A 16,432-nucleotide genomic window follows, 5' to 3' on the forward strand; every position below is an offset into this window, starting at 1 on the left:
TCTAATTCCTATCATCGAGCAGGTGAAAACCTTACGCTAGTCTCACGTAGGTACAGGGACCTATTCACTTACGCTAGGCGTCCAGTAACATAAGCCCCTACGGCTTGAATTCAAAGGGGCTACTCCCGACAATCAAAAGCGAGAAAGTAAGGTATGATGGCATTTACCAACGACATTAACATTAAGAGAGTAATCGCGTACAGAATCGGCGGTTATCAAGCAAGAAATAGAGAAGCACAAGTAGCATTTAAACGACATAAATTGAAACAACAATATTTAAAAAACATTAATTATAACTGTCTGGCAGACAGGGAAATTGTTCTATCGCCACAGCCCGGCGATTTAAGCTCTTCAAACGTCCAAGAAAAAATAATAACAGCAATAAAATGAAAAATAAAAAGACAAAGAAAGGATGGATTATCAAACGGCAGGGTCGGTTGGTAGGGGCGGAGGCACAGGCTACTCAGTTCCGCTCACAGTTGTCGGTGGGACCTGGTCTGGTGCAGCTTCGGCCCCCGCGTCGATGTTGCTTGTAACCTCTGGGTCGGATGCCTCCATATGAGCGTCAATGTCCCGCAGAAGGTCGATCATACTCGGAGTCTCCTCCTCGTCTGATGCTTCGGTCCGACTCTGAACGGTAAGGGGAGGAGGGGCCGGGTAAGGGATCTACTCGGGGTTCCACAGCGGAGAGTCTGCGGCCACCCCTATTGCTTGAAGGGCAGCTTGCCATCCCTCCCCGAAGCCATGGTGCCGAGCTTGGTGAATGATCGGCTTCGCAGAGTTTTCAGCATCTGAGAAGCCGACATTATACCACTTTTCCTCGTAGGCTTCGAGGGACTCCTTCAGGCTGGCGATTTCATTAGCCTGGGCTAGACTCAAGCTGTCCACCGTCGCTAGCTTAAGCTTGGTCTCCCCGAGCTTCGCCTCCAGGAAGGTCAGCTTTCCCTCGGCGGTCTGCCGAGCGTTCTCGACATCTACCGCTTTCCTCTCCGACACTGCGACAACCTCCCCCTTTTCCCTGGCCGTGGCCTCAGCAACAGCCTTCGGCGCCTTTTCCTCCTCTAGGGCCTCGGCCACATCCTTCAACCGCCCGGTCACAATGCTAGTCATTTACGCGGCCTGGAGATAGGATAGTAGCCAAATGATGAAATTAGAAAAGAAAAGAGAAGACCACTCAATGCAATGCACACAGTCAAGGGGAATAGAGCGTTACCGCGATGGAATGCCATTGTAGTCGCGTGGCAAGTGTCTCGTCATCGCCCTGTGCATAGTAATGCACATCCTTGGGCAGCATGATGCCATGCGCCAAACTTTGGGCCACTCGCCCCCCTGTACCTCTGTCCCATAGCCGGACGCTGGCAGTTTCCGACAAGCACTCGTCACCTAACTGGAAGGTTTGCTGCCAACCAACTACTGGCCGGGAAGAGGATGCCACGTTGGTTCCGACCTGAACCGCAAGGGGTGTAACCACCGGCCCCTCCGGAAGCCTGGAACTGCCCGTTGCACGGGGAGGGGTCTTCGGCAAAGCGTCACCCGGGACAGGAGGGTTCTTCTCGGCAACCCTTTTTCTCTTCCTACTTTCGCCCCCAGGAGGAGTTTGACTCGTTCCTTTCGGGGACTGAGTTTGAGTCGCAGGACCAACGCCGGGGATTAACCGGGAAAGGGTCATCTCCCTATGCTTCACCATTCTCTCTGCTTGGGCGGCAGCTGGTTCCTCGACTACCGGGGCAGCGTCCTCTGGCTATCCAATCGCTTCGTGCCTCTGTCGACTCTGGGACACGCGCTCGGCAGTGCCGTCCCTCACCGGCGCGATGTTGTCTACAGTGGTATAGCGCGGGCCATTTCCTTGAGCCTCGCCTGTGGTGAGCCCGGGGGGAAGGAAGGTCTTGTATCGCATGTCGATGTACGACAGGAATGGGCTGTCTACCAAAAGCACCTGGCCGAAGTTTTGCCAAGTGGTGTACACAGGGTTGACGCCGAGGATCAAGTGAGAGCCCTAAGCTGCCCGTCATCATGCACAAAGATCTCCGACCTAAGAACGAAGTTGAGGTCTCGTGCGTGTATAACTCGACTGTCGGGGAAGAACCTTCTGGATTCTGCAACAAGTCTGGGAACAAACCGATCAGCTAAAATATATATATAAGATTCAAGAACAAATCAAAGGGGGATTGTCAGTACCGACCAACTTCACGTGGTGAGAGCGGGCAAAGAAGCTCACTGGCATGCTAGTTACCACGCACTCGAACAAACTCTCCGGCCGAGTTCTTATTAGAGTCGGGCAGGCAGGATATGAGCTAGACTCATGTATCTCTAGTTTTCAAGTAATAACCACGGGCGAAGTTGCCGCACAGTTTATACATGAAATTTATGTCATGCTGGTTCAACTGCAGCTCGAACATGTGGTTTAACCGGATGACACAGCTAACAACCCTAAAAAAGTTGGGGGGAAACTGGTCGGGGCACAGGCTGTAGAACCCTAGGGTACCTATGACAAGAGGGTCTACAGGGAACCTAACCCCACCCTCGAGTATCGACATCAGTGAGAAGAACGCTGCGTTCGAGTCAGAAGCCTTCTCAAGTTCGAGGTCGCCCACATTGCAATACGCAACGTCGACATCCCCTGGGACGCCAAAGGTCTCTCTAAAACTAGCCAAGGCAGCCCCAGGGGTAAGTAGGTGAGAAAACCCCATTACTAGAGTATGAAATGGAAGAGAATCGAAAAGGAAAGAGAGGGAGAAAGAACTTACTTGGGGCTCTAGGGATTGGAGAACTGAGGAGATTTTTGTGCAGAAGAAGAATGCTCGACAAAGGAGGGGTAAGGAGCGAGAGAAACACGAAAAGTGGAGAAGGAGTCCATAATGGGCTACTTATAGGACCTTGAAGCATTTAATGAGGCCAGGGGCGGGAAAAATAACCCTCCCAAATCCTTTTCTTGGATAACCCCCCACATGCGTGGGCACGGTTCACGAACCGTCGGGCAGTTCGCCAACTACCAAATATTAATTACTGATGTGACGACTTGATACAGCACCATTCTCGAGAAATCTGCTAAGACGATCGCCCTGGCCGTGTGCCGAGAGTATATGTCCGCCGGAAGCCATCACTACGACTTGCCCGGGATCCTTGATTCATCGCCCGAAGCAAAACATGAATCAAGGGGGGGCTATTGTACGGGCCCTTTACCCCCCGTCAAGCCTAATCGCCCTAAGGCCCATGAAGAATAACTCTTATAGGAGCCCTACGCTGATCACACATGGTAACGCACGTGCCATCCAAGAGTTGTGAGCTCGGAGTGCTCAAAGCAACCTCTGACGTGCCCCTGCCGAGCACAGAACTTACATACGAGGTTAGTCCCAACGCCACTATCATTATCTCCTTCTCGCCACCAAACATCCACTTAGATGAAACGGTATTGGATCTCCCTTCCATTGCCTAAGGAACACCCCTGCCGAGAATCAAACCCAGCGTTGGAGCCAGTTCCAATGCCACTCACATTTCCTCTCACTCCCAACTAAACCCCCACTTATGGGTAATAGCATTGGACCCCTCCTTCCACCCACCAGGGGAATAATCATGACCGTTCCACTAAGTTTGGCTATAAATAGGCAGGGAAGATTCAGTTAAGGGCGTTGGCAATTTCAGAGGGAAAAGACTAGAGAGAGCTATATCAATTCTCCCCAAGGAAGAAGGGGAAAAGGTAGTGAGAAAAGAGCGAAGACTCAGGGAATGGGCCTGCCGAACATAGCGCCACCAGTGGTAGGAAATCCAAAAGCCCATTATACAAATAGATTGTGAGCCCAAACTCCTCTGAGGCCCAGCAACCTTATTTTGGACGCACAACTAATATTACAACTACTAATCAAACCTATTATATCAAACACATATTACATATTTATTAAACCATTATCATGATTCTTAGACTTTGGCTTTGATGGTTTTGTAGGCTTAAAAGTACACCGGTAGCCGTTGGACCACGTGGCCCAATGTTGAATTCCGGGACGCAACTCCCTAAACGAACCCGGGTCTAGCAAGGCCACCCCTCCAAAGGACCACACGTGGCCGAGCAACTGAAAAAGGTCCCCAGACAATTACTTCACATTTAAATACGTATTACCTTATTCCAACTACTATTACAACTATTAACCAACGCTTAAACTCATTTAAATGCATGATAAGAGGGGCAAACTTAACTAGCCTCTACCGCTGGCATTCCGCTAGAATCCTATCAGCTCACTAATACTACACAACTGGAGCTATAAGCCATATAAAGATAAGTGACTTTACTTCCATATCTTTAAATTTACGTCATTGAGTACATGATTACTTTACCTCTAAATAAATACTACTTTATCTCAACTGTTATTTCAACTACTAATCAAAGCTATCATATCAAATGCATATTATATATTTATTCGACCATTGTCATGATTCTTAGACTTTGGCTTTAATGGTTTTGTAGGCTTAAAAATACGCCGGTAGCCATTGGACCACGTGGCCCAATGTTGAGTTCTGGACACAACTCCCCAAACAAAACCTGGGCCTAGCAAGGTCACTAATCCAGCGGATAACACGTGGCCGAGCAACCGAAAAAGGCCCCCGAACGACTGTTTTTGTATAGATGAGTGATTAATACAAAAGATGTAAATAGATGAGCTAGCATGTACATCAAATCTTTTGAAATTTTGGGCAAATATTAAAGAACCATAATGGTAGAAAGGAAGCACAACCTAAGAATTGAGCTTAGAATATTAACTCACACACTTGCAAAGAACTATTGGCAAAGAGTAAAAAAAAGAAGAAGCCCATATCTAGTGCCTATAGTTGAAACTTGGTTCGAATACATAAGCAATATAAGCAAATATTGGATGCCCAGAACAAAAGGCCCGGCCCATAATACGACAATTAATTTAGGTAGCTATGGACATATGTGATTAAAAAGTAATCCAAATTATAGGCTCCTAAAAGTAAGCTAGCCACCTTTTAAAAAAGCAAAAAGGTAAGCTAGAAATTTGCTAGTATTTAGTGAGGGGTTGTTTTGTGCTAGGGTTCTAGTTGCAATGTGTGGCCAACTTTTAAGGAAATAGAAATTTGCTAATACTGTTTTTGTATATTAAATCCATGTGCTTTCAAAATCGTACTGGGTTGTTACATTGTTGTAATTTTAGTTCAAAATTAAAGATACAGACGAGTGATTAATACAAAAGATGTATATAGATGAGCTAGCATGTACATCAAATCTTTTGAAATTTTGGGCAAATGTTAAAGAACCATAATGGTAGAAAGGAAGCATAACCTAAGAATTGAGCTTAGAATATTAACTCACACACTTGCAAAGAACTATTGGCAAAGAGTAAAAAAAGAAGAAGCCCATATCTGGTGCCAATAGTTGAAACTTGGTTCGAGTACATAAGCAATATAAGCAAATATTGGATGCCTAGAACAAAAGGCTCGGCCCATAATACGACAATTAATTTAGGTAGCTATGGACAAATGTGATTAAAAAGTAGCCCAAATTATAGGCTCCTAAAAGTAAGCTAGCCACCTTTTAAAAAAGCAAAAAAGGTAAGCTAGAAATTTGCTAGTATTTAGTAAGGGGTTGTTTTGTGCTAGGGTGTTAGTTGCAATGTGTGGCCAACTTTTAAGGAAATAGAAATTTGCTGATACTGTCTTTGTATATTAAATTGCATGTGCTTTCAAAATCGCAGTGGGTTATTACATTGTTGTAATTTTAGTTCAAAATTAAAGATACAGACAAGTGGTTAATACAAAAGATGTAAATAGATGAGCTAGCATATACATCAAATCTTTTGAAATTTTGGGCAAATGTTAAAGGAAAATAATGGTAGATAGGAAGCACAACCTAAGAATTGTGCTGGGGTGTTAGTTGCAATGTGTGGCCAACTTTTAAGGGGAAAAAAGTCATGATTTCAGTATATACGATGTGTAATAGACGGTGTTTGATAAATGTTGCCTTTTGTACAAACCATTTAATACAAATCTCATCTCAATTACTATATAAAAGATTCACAGAGGCATCACTGATCTTACCTCCCTCTCTCTTTCTCTCATGGCAACACAAAATTCGATTAAACTATTGGAAGTTTGCAGAGTCTCTCCGCTCTTTGACTCCCCAAACACAGCTACTGAGTTCTCACTCCCACTTACTTTCTTTGACCTCTTGTTCTTCAAATCCGCACCAATTGAGTTTCTTTCCTTCTACTCACATACTCACTTAGACGACTATCTTTACTTTGACTCAATCCTCTCCAAACTCAAGCACTCACTCTCCCTCACTCTCCCACACTTTCTCCCACTTGTAGGGAAACTAATATGGCCTCCTAATTCTCAAACACCCATAATCCATTACACTCCCGGTGATTCAATGTCACTCACTATAGCTGAATCTGATGCCAACTTTGACAATCTATCTGGACACCACGTAACTGAAGCTAGAGACTTTTGTCCTCTCCTACCCCACTTGGAAACATCAGATTCAGAAGCTTCAATTTTGACATTGCAAGTCACTCTCTTTCCAAACAAAGGGTTTTGCCTTGGCATTGTTGCGGACCATGCGGTTCTTGATGGGAAAGCCATGTCATTGTTCTTGGACTCATGGGTTTATATAAGCAAACTCGAAAAACTGATCACCAAGAACAACGCAACTTTATTACCAGAACTAACACCATTCTTTGACAGAACCGTTTTCAAATACCCAGCTACACTCGACTCGATGTTCTCAAACCGTTTGTTAGCAATGAATAGCTGTCGAAGCCTTAAGTCATTCAATTTTGAGGTTCCAGCAGACCTTGTTCGAGCCACATTCGAGTTAAGCCGTACAGATATAGAAAAAATCAGGAAAAGGGTTTTGTCATGGGGTGATAAGAATGGTGAAACTAAAACAAGCACCTCGGAACCACTCCATTTATCAACCTTTGTCCTCACATTTGCATATATAATGGTTTGTGTGGCAAAAGCCAAAGAAGTAGAAAGTAACAAAATGATCTACCTATATATCACAGCTAATTTCCGGTCTCGTTTAGACCCTCCGATTCCAGCCAATTATTTTGGTAACTGTGTTGGAGGAGGTGTTATAGGTGCCGAAGCAAGAGAGTTAATGGAGGAATCTGGGCTGGCCATTGCTGCTTATAGGATCATTGATGGCATCAAAAAGATGAAGGGATTTCTTAATGAAGCAGATAAATTGATTGAAATGTTGACGAGAGAGAAGGATGTTGAAGGAACCCAAACCCAACCGGAAGAGATTTGGGTTGCCTGGTCAAACAAATTCAGGGATTATGAGAGGGATTTTGGGTGGGGAAGACCTAAGAAAGTGGGGCTCGCGAACATACAAAGAACTAAAGCAATTGGAACTACTATGGTGGATAGCAAAAATGGGAATGGAGGAGTTGAAGTTGGTATGGTCTTAAAGAAGCATGAAATGGACCGATTTGCTTCTCTCTTTGTTACTGGCTTACAAAGCCTTTAAGATCATCTTCATGTTTTTACAAGGTGCTTTAGAGAGAGAAAAATAAGAACTTTGTTTTCATTACTCACTAAATTATTAAATAAAGACGACTTATATACTTGTCTCAAGTGGTAAGACTCAATTTTATTTAGACAAATAAATAATAATGATTACTTTTTCTATATTTATTTTAGTTTATATATATATGAGGCTTTTTTTTATTTATTTGTTTTTTGGGTTTAGTATCATAATGTTTAAAACAACGTTTTATTTTTTTTTTAAAGAGATAAGATAACTTGAAATAATATATAGAAGTGAGATAGAAATAGTATCCTAATTTTTAGGCAAAATGGAGAAGAAAAAAAAAATTAAAACTTAGAAACAGTAAATTACTCTTTTATTCTGCCTAAAACTTAAGAATAGTAAATTACTCTTTTAACCTATTTTTTTATTTAAAATTAACTAAAAGATAGGGGTATGTTAGAAAATTTTAGAATTTGTATGAGGATATTTTAGTATGCAAAATGATGAAACCCAAATGGAATCCTATTATTAGTATTTAGTAGTATAAATATGTATATGCTTCAGATAAATTAAATATATTAATCATGTGGGACACATCTAAAATATGGAGTTAATATGTGCTTTATTTTTGGGCACCTACCTTCTTTGAAATTAGTGTTGTGGAAATTTTAAAGTCCTTGCAAGTGCACGAACCATGCCGAAGTATAATTTGATAAGAACGAAGTCGATCTCATAGGGACTTATATGAATGTAGGAAAATTAATCAAACCTTACAAGTTAATCCTAATCTAGTTTAATGAAAATTGGTTTTTTGAAATTAAATAAACTAGACAAGAAATTAATCTAAGCAAAAGATATAAAATAAAGCAGTAAAGGGAATAAACAATCTATTGAAAAGAATTAAGGGTTTGGATTCTTGGAATCTACCTTGTTAATTAATTCATATCAGCATATATTCATTATCATTAATTTTACATAGATAAAGAACTAATCTAGAATCCAAGATCTAAGCCCAGATGCTATGTTGCAAAATGAGAACTTATTGATCATTCATGTTATAGACAAACATACATTCAATCCAAAAACATGTCATTATCATTCAACCATATTATGCATCATACTTAAAGAAAATTTTAACACTTTTGAAATAAGAATCATGTTCATCACATTTTCAAATATCATTGAATTTTTGTATATTATTCTCATACGATCATAATAATCTAACCCTAACATACATGTTTATAATATTGTGTGAATTCGATATTTTCCTGAAAGAAAAACTCTTTTGTGATTCAGGTCCTCATGGGTGTGGAGTAATTACTCCACTATATATATGTTACCCCTTAAATTGAAAGTGTTGGGTTAAGATAGCTTGACCCCAGTTAATTAATTCAATTACTCAAGTTAATTAATTAGGTTCAATTGCATGCAAATCGTGAAGGTACCAACAAACTACCAAATAAAACTAAATGCAGAAGAAATGAAATTGACAAGGTGATTTGTTGACAAATGGTGAAAACCTTTCGCAAGGCAAAAACCCCACCGGGTGAATTAAGGTCAACACTTCCAAGAATCCACTAATAAATAATCAAGCGATTAAAAGTATAAGGAATGTTACCACTACCTTGGTCTATCCCAAAATACCAACCTACAGTTGAACCTTCACTCCAATACCTAATTGGACTTGATCTTGTAGTAACCTTCTTTCCTTTGTTGCACAAATCTCCAATTTGTGACTAACTCCTTTGCACGGATCCTAGTACGTGACTAATTCCATAGCAACTCTTTGATTGTTGTAGTTGATTTGCAATAGCTTCACATAGAAATACCAATAAGATCTTCAATGTTGGTGTTAGAGAATTTTGCTTAGTTACAAAACCCAAAAGCGTACAAGAAATGCAGCAAGAACTCTTTTGTCTGTAGGAGAAGGTTAGAGTTTCAAAAAGAAAATCTTATAAAGCTTTTTAAGGTTAGGGTTTTCTTTCTCCACCTTCTTATTTAAATAGGAGTTTAATGGGTCTTTCAAATAAGCTCTCCTCTTCCAATTAGGTTTACACAAACCTTAGACTTCATAGTCCTATAAGGATTATGCAAACCCATAAACAAATAGCCTTTAGGAATCAAAATGGTGCAAGCTATATCAGAAATCCCGTAAGATCGATAGATTGAAACAGGTATCAAGCTTCAGTAAACCTTGATAGATTGACACGTATCGAGGAGGTATCAAGACCTACAAATTCAGTTTTTCTTAAGCAGTTCTTGAGTAATCTTCATATCTTTAATGTAACCACTTGTAATGATTATCTTGAATCTATTTACCCAAATACAAGTAAAGTGTGTTTTGTCATAGGATACGCCAATTACATTAAAATTATGAACCTAACAGAGAGTTTTACAATTGAGTTGCCACTTATTTTATTTAGAAGGTAAAAATAACAAAACCTTCAGGAAATAAATCTTTATTGAATAGCTTTGAAATTACATCACAAAGAAGAAAAGTTACATGACTTTGGTTCTAGTTGAAATCTTGGAAATAAAAAGTACATTATTTTGGTCCTATATACAATATAAGAATCAAACAGTACATTACTTTGGTGCTAAATACATCTAAAAATAAAAAGTACATTGCTTTGGTTTCTGGTTATAATATGGAGAAAAAGAAAATTATATTGGTAAAGAATGGTTTACGAGCTCAAGATCTAAGTTCAGAGGTTGGGTGACGAAAATGGGAAGGTGTTAGTAGGGACTAACCAAGGATTTTAAGTTAGGGTGGCCAGAGTAAAGAAAAATGTGGGCAAGTCCAAATTGTATTTTATTAAATTTGTGTAACATTTTAATTATAAGAAAATTACAGTAAACCCATAGTTTTAAAAATCGGTACAGTTAAAGAATTGAAAAGGAACTAGCTCTCGATTTTCTAGTATGACTGATGTCATAAATAATTTAATTAGTAATTTTTAAATTATAAAAATAAATAATAAGTTTTTTTTCACATACGAATAAACTAATAGTAATAAATATGTATGCTTAAAAATATATAACCTTTTTACAAAGAATTTATGTAATTTTTTAGCAATTTACATCTTATATTTAGAAAATAAAAATACCAAAATATAACAAAGAGGATCTTATATCTAGAAACGTAAAATAACAAATTTATATACTTAATAATAAATTTGTACTAAAATTAATTATTATTTAATATTTTAAAATTATATATTAAATATTACTGTACATTTCTTATATATAATATTATACTATGTAAGTCCTTCTCAAAAAATAAAAAAATAAAAAAGTATGTCATGTAAGACTTTAACATGGCTCTCTACCCTTTAGTACCTAAAAAACTCTACAAGACTGAAACTACATAGTAATAAATAATAAAATAAAGAACTCCATTAACCAGTGTGTCGACGCCTGGCCCAAAACGGAGAACCATGGGCCTTCATTCGACCACCTGCCGTGGCGACGCTCCCGCATGCGCAGGGCCCATTAGAGGCACCTCTCGATAATGGTGCGGTTCGCGCGGTGCTTCGGGTGCTCTCTCTCTCTCTCTCTCAGTGGAGGAGGGTAGGTCTACCTTTGGAGATGTGGCAGGAATCTTGGCCAAATTTTTTATGATTACCAAAGGTAAGTGAAGTCGCCACAAATCATTAAGTTTTTCTAAGGTGTGATTAGTCACCTATTTCTAGTTGATTTTATTATCAATCTTAGGCTAAGAAAAATGGCATTTTTCCTAATATAATGTGGATGGCAAAAAATCTTGATTCTTGAGTCTGGAAGTTTGGTTACATGTGGGTGCTTCGGGTGCTCTCTCTCTCTCTCTCTTAGTGGAGGAGGGTAGGTCTACCTTTAGAGGTGTGGTAGAAATCTTGGCCAAATTTTAGATGATTACCAAAGGTAAGTGAAGTCGCCACGAATCATTGGGTTTTTCTAAGGTGTAATTGGTCACCTATTTTTAGTTGATTTTATTATCAATCTTAGGCTAAGAAAAATGGCTTTTTTTCTAATCTAATGTGGATGGCAAAAAATCTTGATTCTTGAGTCCGGAAGTTTGGTTACATGTGGAGAAGGTGTTAGGCACTCCACAACGCCTGCCTAAGGACAATCCTTTATTTTGATAAAACTTTAATTTTTGGAAATTGGTAGTAAAAAACATGATTTTGGCATTGACTTTTGGGGCTTTGCATGCATGGGGGCTTTGAGGTTTGGATTTTAAATGGCTGTGGTCACAATCTATGCTTTCAAAAGGCATTCAGGCAAAGTACCAAATTTCCACGGCAAAAATCTGGCGACATATCACCTTACTTTCGCGGTAGAAATTAGGCATCGCTTTGCCTTAGGTGACATGGACTGTGACAATCACATTGGAAGGGGTGAGCAGGTATATATGTATATACATCATGCATAATGCAAGCACACAGAGCAGGAAAGTAAATGCCTACATCCCTAGAGCATGGCCCAAAATATAGGTGTAGGAAAGTAAATAGGGGTCGCCATACTCTAGAGATGAGGACGAATGATACATGACATGATATACCTAATACAACCCATCTAAGAGCAAAAGGAGAGAGGAAGGAAGGGGGTCCAAAAGAGTACATAACCAAAGGGGAGAGGCTAGACCTCTAAATCTACTAAACATAGCCGCTTGGCTTATATACACATGCTCGCGTCCTCGCCCTTTTTGCTTGCGCTTAGGAGACTATGCCCTAGCTCCTAGCATCCTCGCTTCATATGTGTACATGCAAAGGGAAAGAGAAGAAACCAGCAGATAAGCAATGGAAGAAAAAAGATGCAAAGAGCATGTGAAAGAGACATAAAGTAGATAAACATGATAGACATGGCAAGCATAGCATATGGCAAGAGACATGACAAATAAAAAGGCAAACAAAAGGTAGTGTCCACGGGGGACAAATGTAGGTTTGGATCGAATGTCCATAATTTCATTGTGTTGAAGCATGGACGACACACTAGCAAGTAAGACTCATGCATGGACATGTAGGCAAGCGGGTAAAGATGTATAGAAAACCAACAGGTGGCAAAAATAAGCATGGTAAGCATAGCATCGCACAGAGCGGAAAGGGAAGGGTATGCACGAAGCAACCCAGCATCTGGAGATGCTTCCTAAATGGTTACATTTAAATAAGGCCTCATGGGCGTCGGATGTAACCACACAAGGTCAAACCCGCGGAAGGCGCCAAACATTGCAAAACCTAGAACTAGAGAGGCTAACACAAGCATAAAGCATAGAAGCAAGCAAGCATAAACATGCAAATAAGATTATCCAAACCCTTTGATGTGGGCCTTGGTGTATGGACGATAATAAAGACCATAGAGTCTAGATCGGGTCCTAACCATTAGGCCAAAACACAAGAAAATGTGATAAAAGGAACAAAAGTGCTACAATAGCACATGACATGACAAACAAGGTCTATACCTAAGCACATAAACATGGCGTGAAGCATGCAAGCACATAGATAATGGCATAAAGCATGCAGAGAACGTCGATCTAAGCATGTAAACACACCAATCTACACATATAAGCATGGAAATACGCATGTAAGCATGCGCATGTAAGCATGTGGATGTAAGCATAAAAACATGGAAAAACACAAATCCAAGCATACAAGCATGTGAAGGCATAGACATAGGCATAGGAGCATAGAACATGCATACAAACATGTAGATCTAAGCAAGGCATAGCCAAAGACATGATATCAAGCATGTAGGCATGTAGACCCAAACATCAACACATAAGAAAGAAGGATCTAAACATGGCGTAAAGCATAAAGCATGAAGAAAAGGCAACTAGCACATGAGCAAACATGGAAGCATACGGAAATAAGTTAAAAAGCATGCTAAAAGCAAGATAAAGCAAAAATCATGCTAAATAAAGCAATAAATCATGTTATTAAGACAAAAAAGCAAAATAAATGCTAGGGAAAGATTTAGAGAGCTAGGGGTGTGGATAGTAGCTAAAAAGCTACATCCACACCCCCTAAACCCCAAACCCAAAGTGAAGAACGAAGGAGAAGAAGATTGGGTATAAGAACAATACCTTGTATATTTAGTGAAGAAGGAAGAATCAAGAGGCTAAGATGTGTTTTATGTGTGTTTTATGTGTGTTTTTATGTGTAAAAATGTGTTTGGGAGAGAGGAAAAATGTGCAGAAAACGTCTAGGCAGACAACAAAACCCAAAAAAGTCTCTCTTCTTCTAATCTAAAGGTGCCTGAGGCCTTTTATAGCCCTGGCACACTTTACGAGGCGACTGCCCTTCAAGGGCCGCCACCTCCAAATGGTCTCAAATCGGGTTGATCGTGACACCCTTGAAAATATCTTGACTTCCTATTTCTAAAAAGGTATGGAACTTAAAAATCCAACTGTCGACACTACAAGAAAACTGGCCTATTGCGGCGGGCCTATTGCGGCGGGTGCGAAAACTGCCGCTATAGATCACCTATTGCGGCGCTTTTTCGGCCTGCCGCTATACATGAGATCTATTGCGGCGGGTCAATGGCCCGCCGCAATAGACCTAGTATATTGCGGCGTACTATTGCGGCGGGCTAGTGACCCGCCGTAATAGACTTGCTTTAGCGGCCTTCGGCTGAGATATAGCGGCGGGTCAATGACCCGCCGCAATAGACCCTGAAATTGCAGCAGACCTATTGCGGCGGGTGCAAAAACTGCCGCTATATGTCGCCTATTGCGGCGCATTTTTGGCCCATCGCAGTAGATGAGATCTATTGCGGCGTTTTTTGTGACCGCCGCTATAGGTAAGGTTTTTGTATAAAATCAAGTTTTGGTAGTTTTTGTAGTAAATTACATCCGATTGGCATGAAAATTGGCATGCATGTTAAGAACATATAGAAAATGTGATCCAACGGTTGGATTTTCAAAATATGAATTCAAAAATAAGTTATTGGTTGCTGTAACAGTTTTTAGAGTTACATCAAGTGTAACTTGAACCCAACCCTATATTTCTTAATTCGATGTGAATTTTGACAAATCTACCGTTAGATTATATTATCTTCATATATTTTTCATGCTTAAAAAATTTCAAGGTAATCAAAGATTAATAGCCATGTCATCAATCAATTGTTTAAATTCAAGTTTTTGTAGTTTAAAGTAACGCATAAAGGATGAGTTTAAAGATCAATTGGTAAATTACATCCAATTGGCATGAAAATTGGCATGCATGTTAAGAACATATAGAAAATGTGATCTAACGGTTAAATTTTCAAAATATGAATTAAAAAATAAGTTATTTCTTGGTGTAACATTTTTTAGAGTTACATCAAGTGTAACTTGAAACCAACCCTATATTTCTTAATTCGATGTGAATTTTGACAAATCTACCGTTAGATTACATTATCTTCATATATTTTTCAAAAAATTTCAAGGTGATCAGAGATTAATAGTCATACCATCAATCAATTGTTTAAATTCAAGTTTTTGTAGTTTAAAGTAACGCATAAAAGATGAGTTTAAAGATCAAATGGTAAATTACATCCGATTGGCATGAAAATTGGCATACATGTTAAGAACATATAGAAAATGTGATCTAACGGTTAGATTTTCAAAATATGAATTCAACAATAAGTTATTTCTTGGTGTAACATTTTTTAGAGTTACATCAAGTGTAACTTGAACCCAACCCCATATTTCTTAATTCGATGTGAATTTTGACAAATCTGCCGTTAGATTACATTATCTTCATATATTTTTCATTCTTGAAAAATTTCAAGGTGATAAAAGATTAATAGCAATGTCATCAATCAATTGTTTAAATTCAAGTTTTTGTAGTTTAAAATAACGTATAAAAGATGAGTTTAGAAATCAAATTGTAAATTACATCCGATTGGTATGAAAATTGCGGCGGGTCAATGACCCAACGGTTGGATTTTCAAAATATGAATTCAACGATAACTTATTGGTTGGTGTAACAATTTTTAGAGTTACATCAAGTGTAACTTGAACCCAACCCTATATTTCTTAATTCGATATGAATTTTGACAAATCTACCGTTAGATTACATTATATTCATATATTTTTCATGCTTACAAAATTTAAAGATGATCAAAGATTAATAGCCATGTCATCAATCAATTGTTTAAATTCAAGTTTTTGTAATTTAAAATAACGTATAAAAGATGAGTTTAAAGATCAAATGGTAAATTACATCCGATTGGCATGAAAATTGGCATGTATGTTAAGGACATATAGAAAATGTGATCCAACGGTTGGATTTTCAAAATATGAATTCAACAATAACTTATTGGTTGGTGTAACAGTTTTTAGAGTTACATCAAGTGTAACTTGAACCCAACTCTATATTTCTTAATTCGATGTGAATTTTGACAAATCTGCCGTTAGATTACATTATATTCATATATTTTTCATGCTTACAAAATTTAAAGGTGATCAAATATTAATAGCCATGTCATCAATCAATTGTTTAAATTCAAGTTTTTGTAATTTAAAATAACGTATAAAAGATGAGTTTAAAGATCAAATGGTAAATTACATCCGATTGGCATGAAAATTGGCATGCATGTTAAGGACATATAGAAAATGTGATCCAACGGTTGGATTTTCAAAATATGAATTCAACAATAACTTATTGGTTGGTGTAACAGTTTTTAGAGTTACATCAAGTGTAACTTGAACCCAACTCTATATTTCTTAATTCGATGTGAATTTTGACAAATCAGCCGTTAGATTACATTATATTCATATATTTTTCATGCTTACAAAATTTAAAGGTGATCAAATATTAATAGCCATGTCATCAATCAATTGTTTAAATTCAAGTTTTTGTAATTTAAAATAACGTATAAAAGATGAGTTTAAAGATCAAATGGTAAATTACATCCGATTGGCATGAAAATTGGCATGCATGTTAAGGACATATAGAAAATGTGATCCAACGGTTGGATTTTCAA

The 16,432-nt window shown here is 38.7% G+C and overlaps 1 protein-coding gene across 1 annotated transcript; it reads left to right on the forward strand.

The window, feature by feature from the left end:
* The first annotated feature begins 6,032 nt into the window (after positions 1-6,032).
* LOC142610058 (phenolic glucoside malonyltransferase 2-like) lies at positions 6,033-7,649 on the forward strand. Its single transcript, XM_075781772.1, has one exon. The coding sequence runs from the start codon at positions 6,068-6,070 to the stop codon at positions 7,484-7,486; it is 1,419 nt and encodes a 472-aa protein (XP_075637887.1). The 5' UTR covers positions 6,033-6,067; the 3' UTR covers positions 7,487-7,649.
* Positions 7,650-16,432: the final 8,783 nt, after the last annotated feature.

The sequence above is a fragment of the Castanea sativa genome, chromosome 1 (genome assembly GCF_040712315.1).
Source record: "Castanea sativa cultivar Marrone di Chiusa Pesio chromosome 1, ASM4071231v1".
Classification (NCBI taxonomy): domain Eukaryota; kingdom Viridiplantae; phylum Streptophyta; class Magnoliopsida; order Fagales; family Fagaceae; genus Castanea; species Castanea sativa.

Excerpts from the sequence above, each read along its gene's own strand:
- LOC142610058 (XM_075781772.1), top strand. The coding sequence starts at position 6,068 with ATGGCAACACAAAATTCGATTAAACTATTGGAAGTTTGCAGAGTCTCT.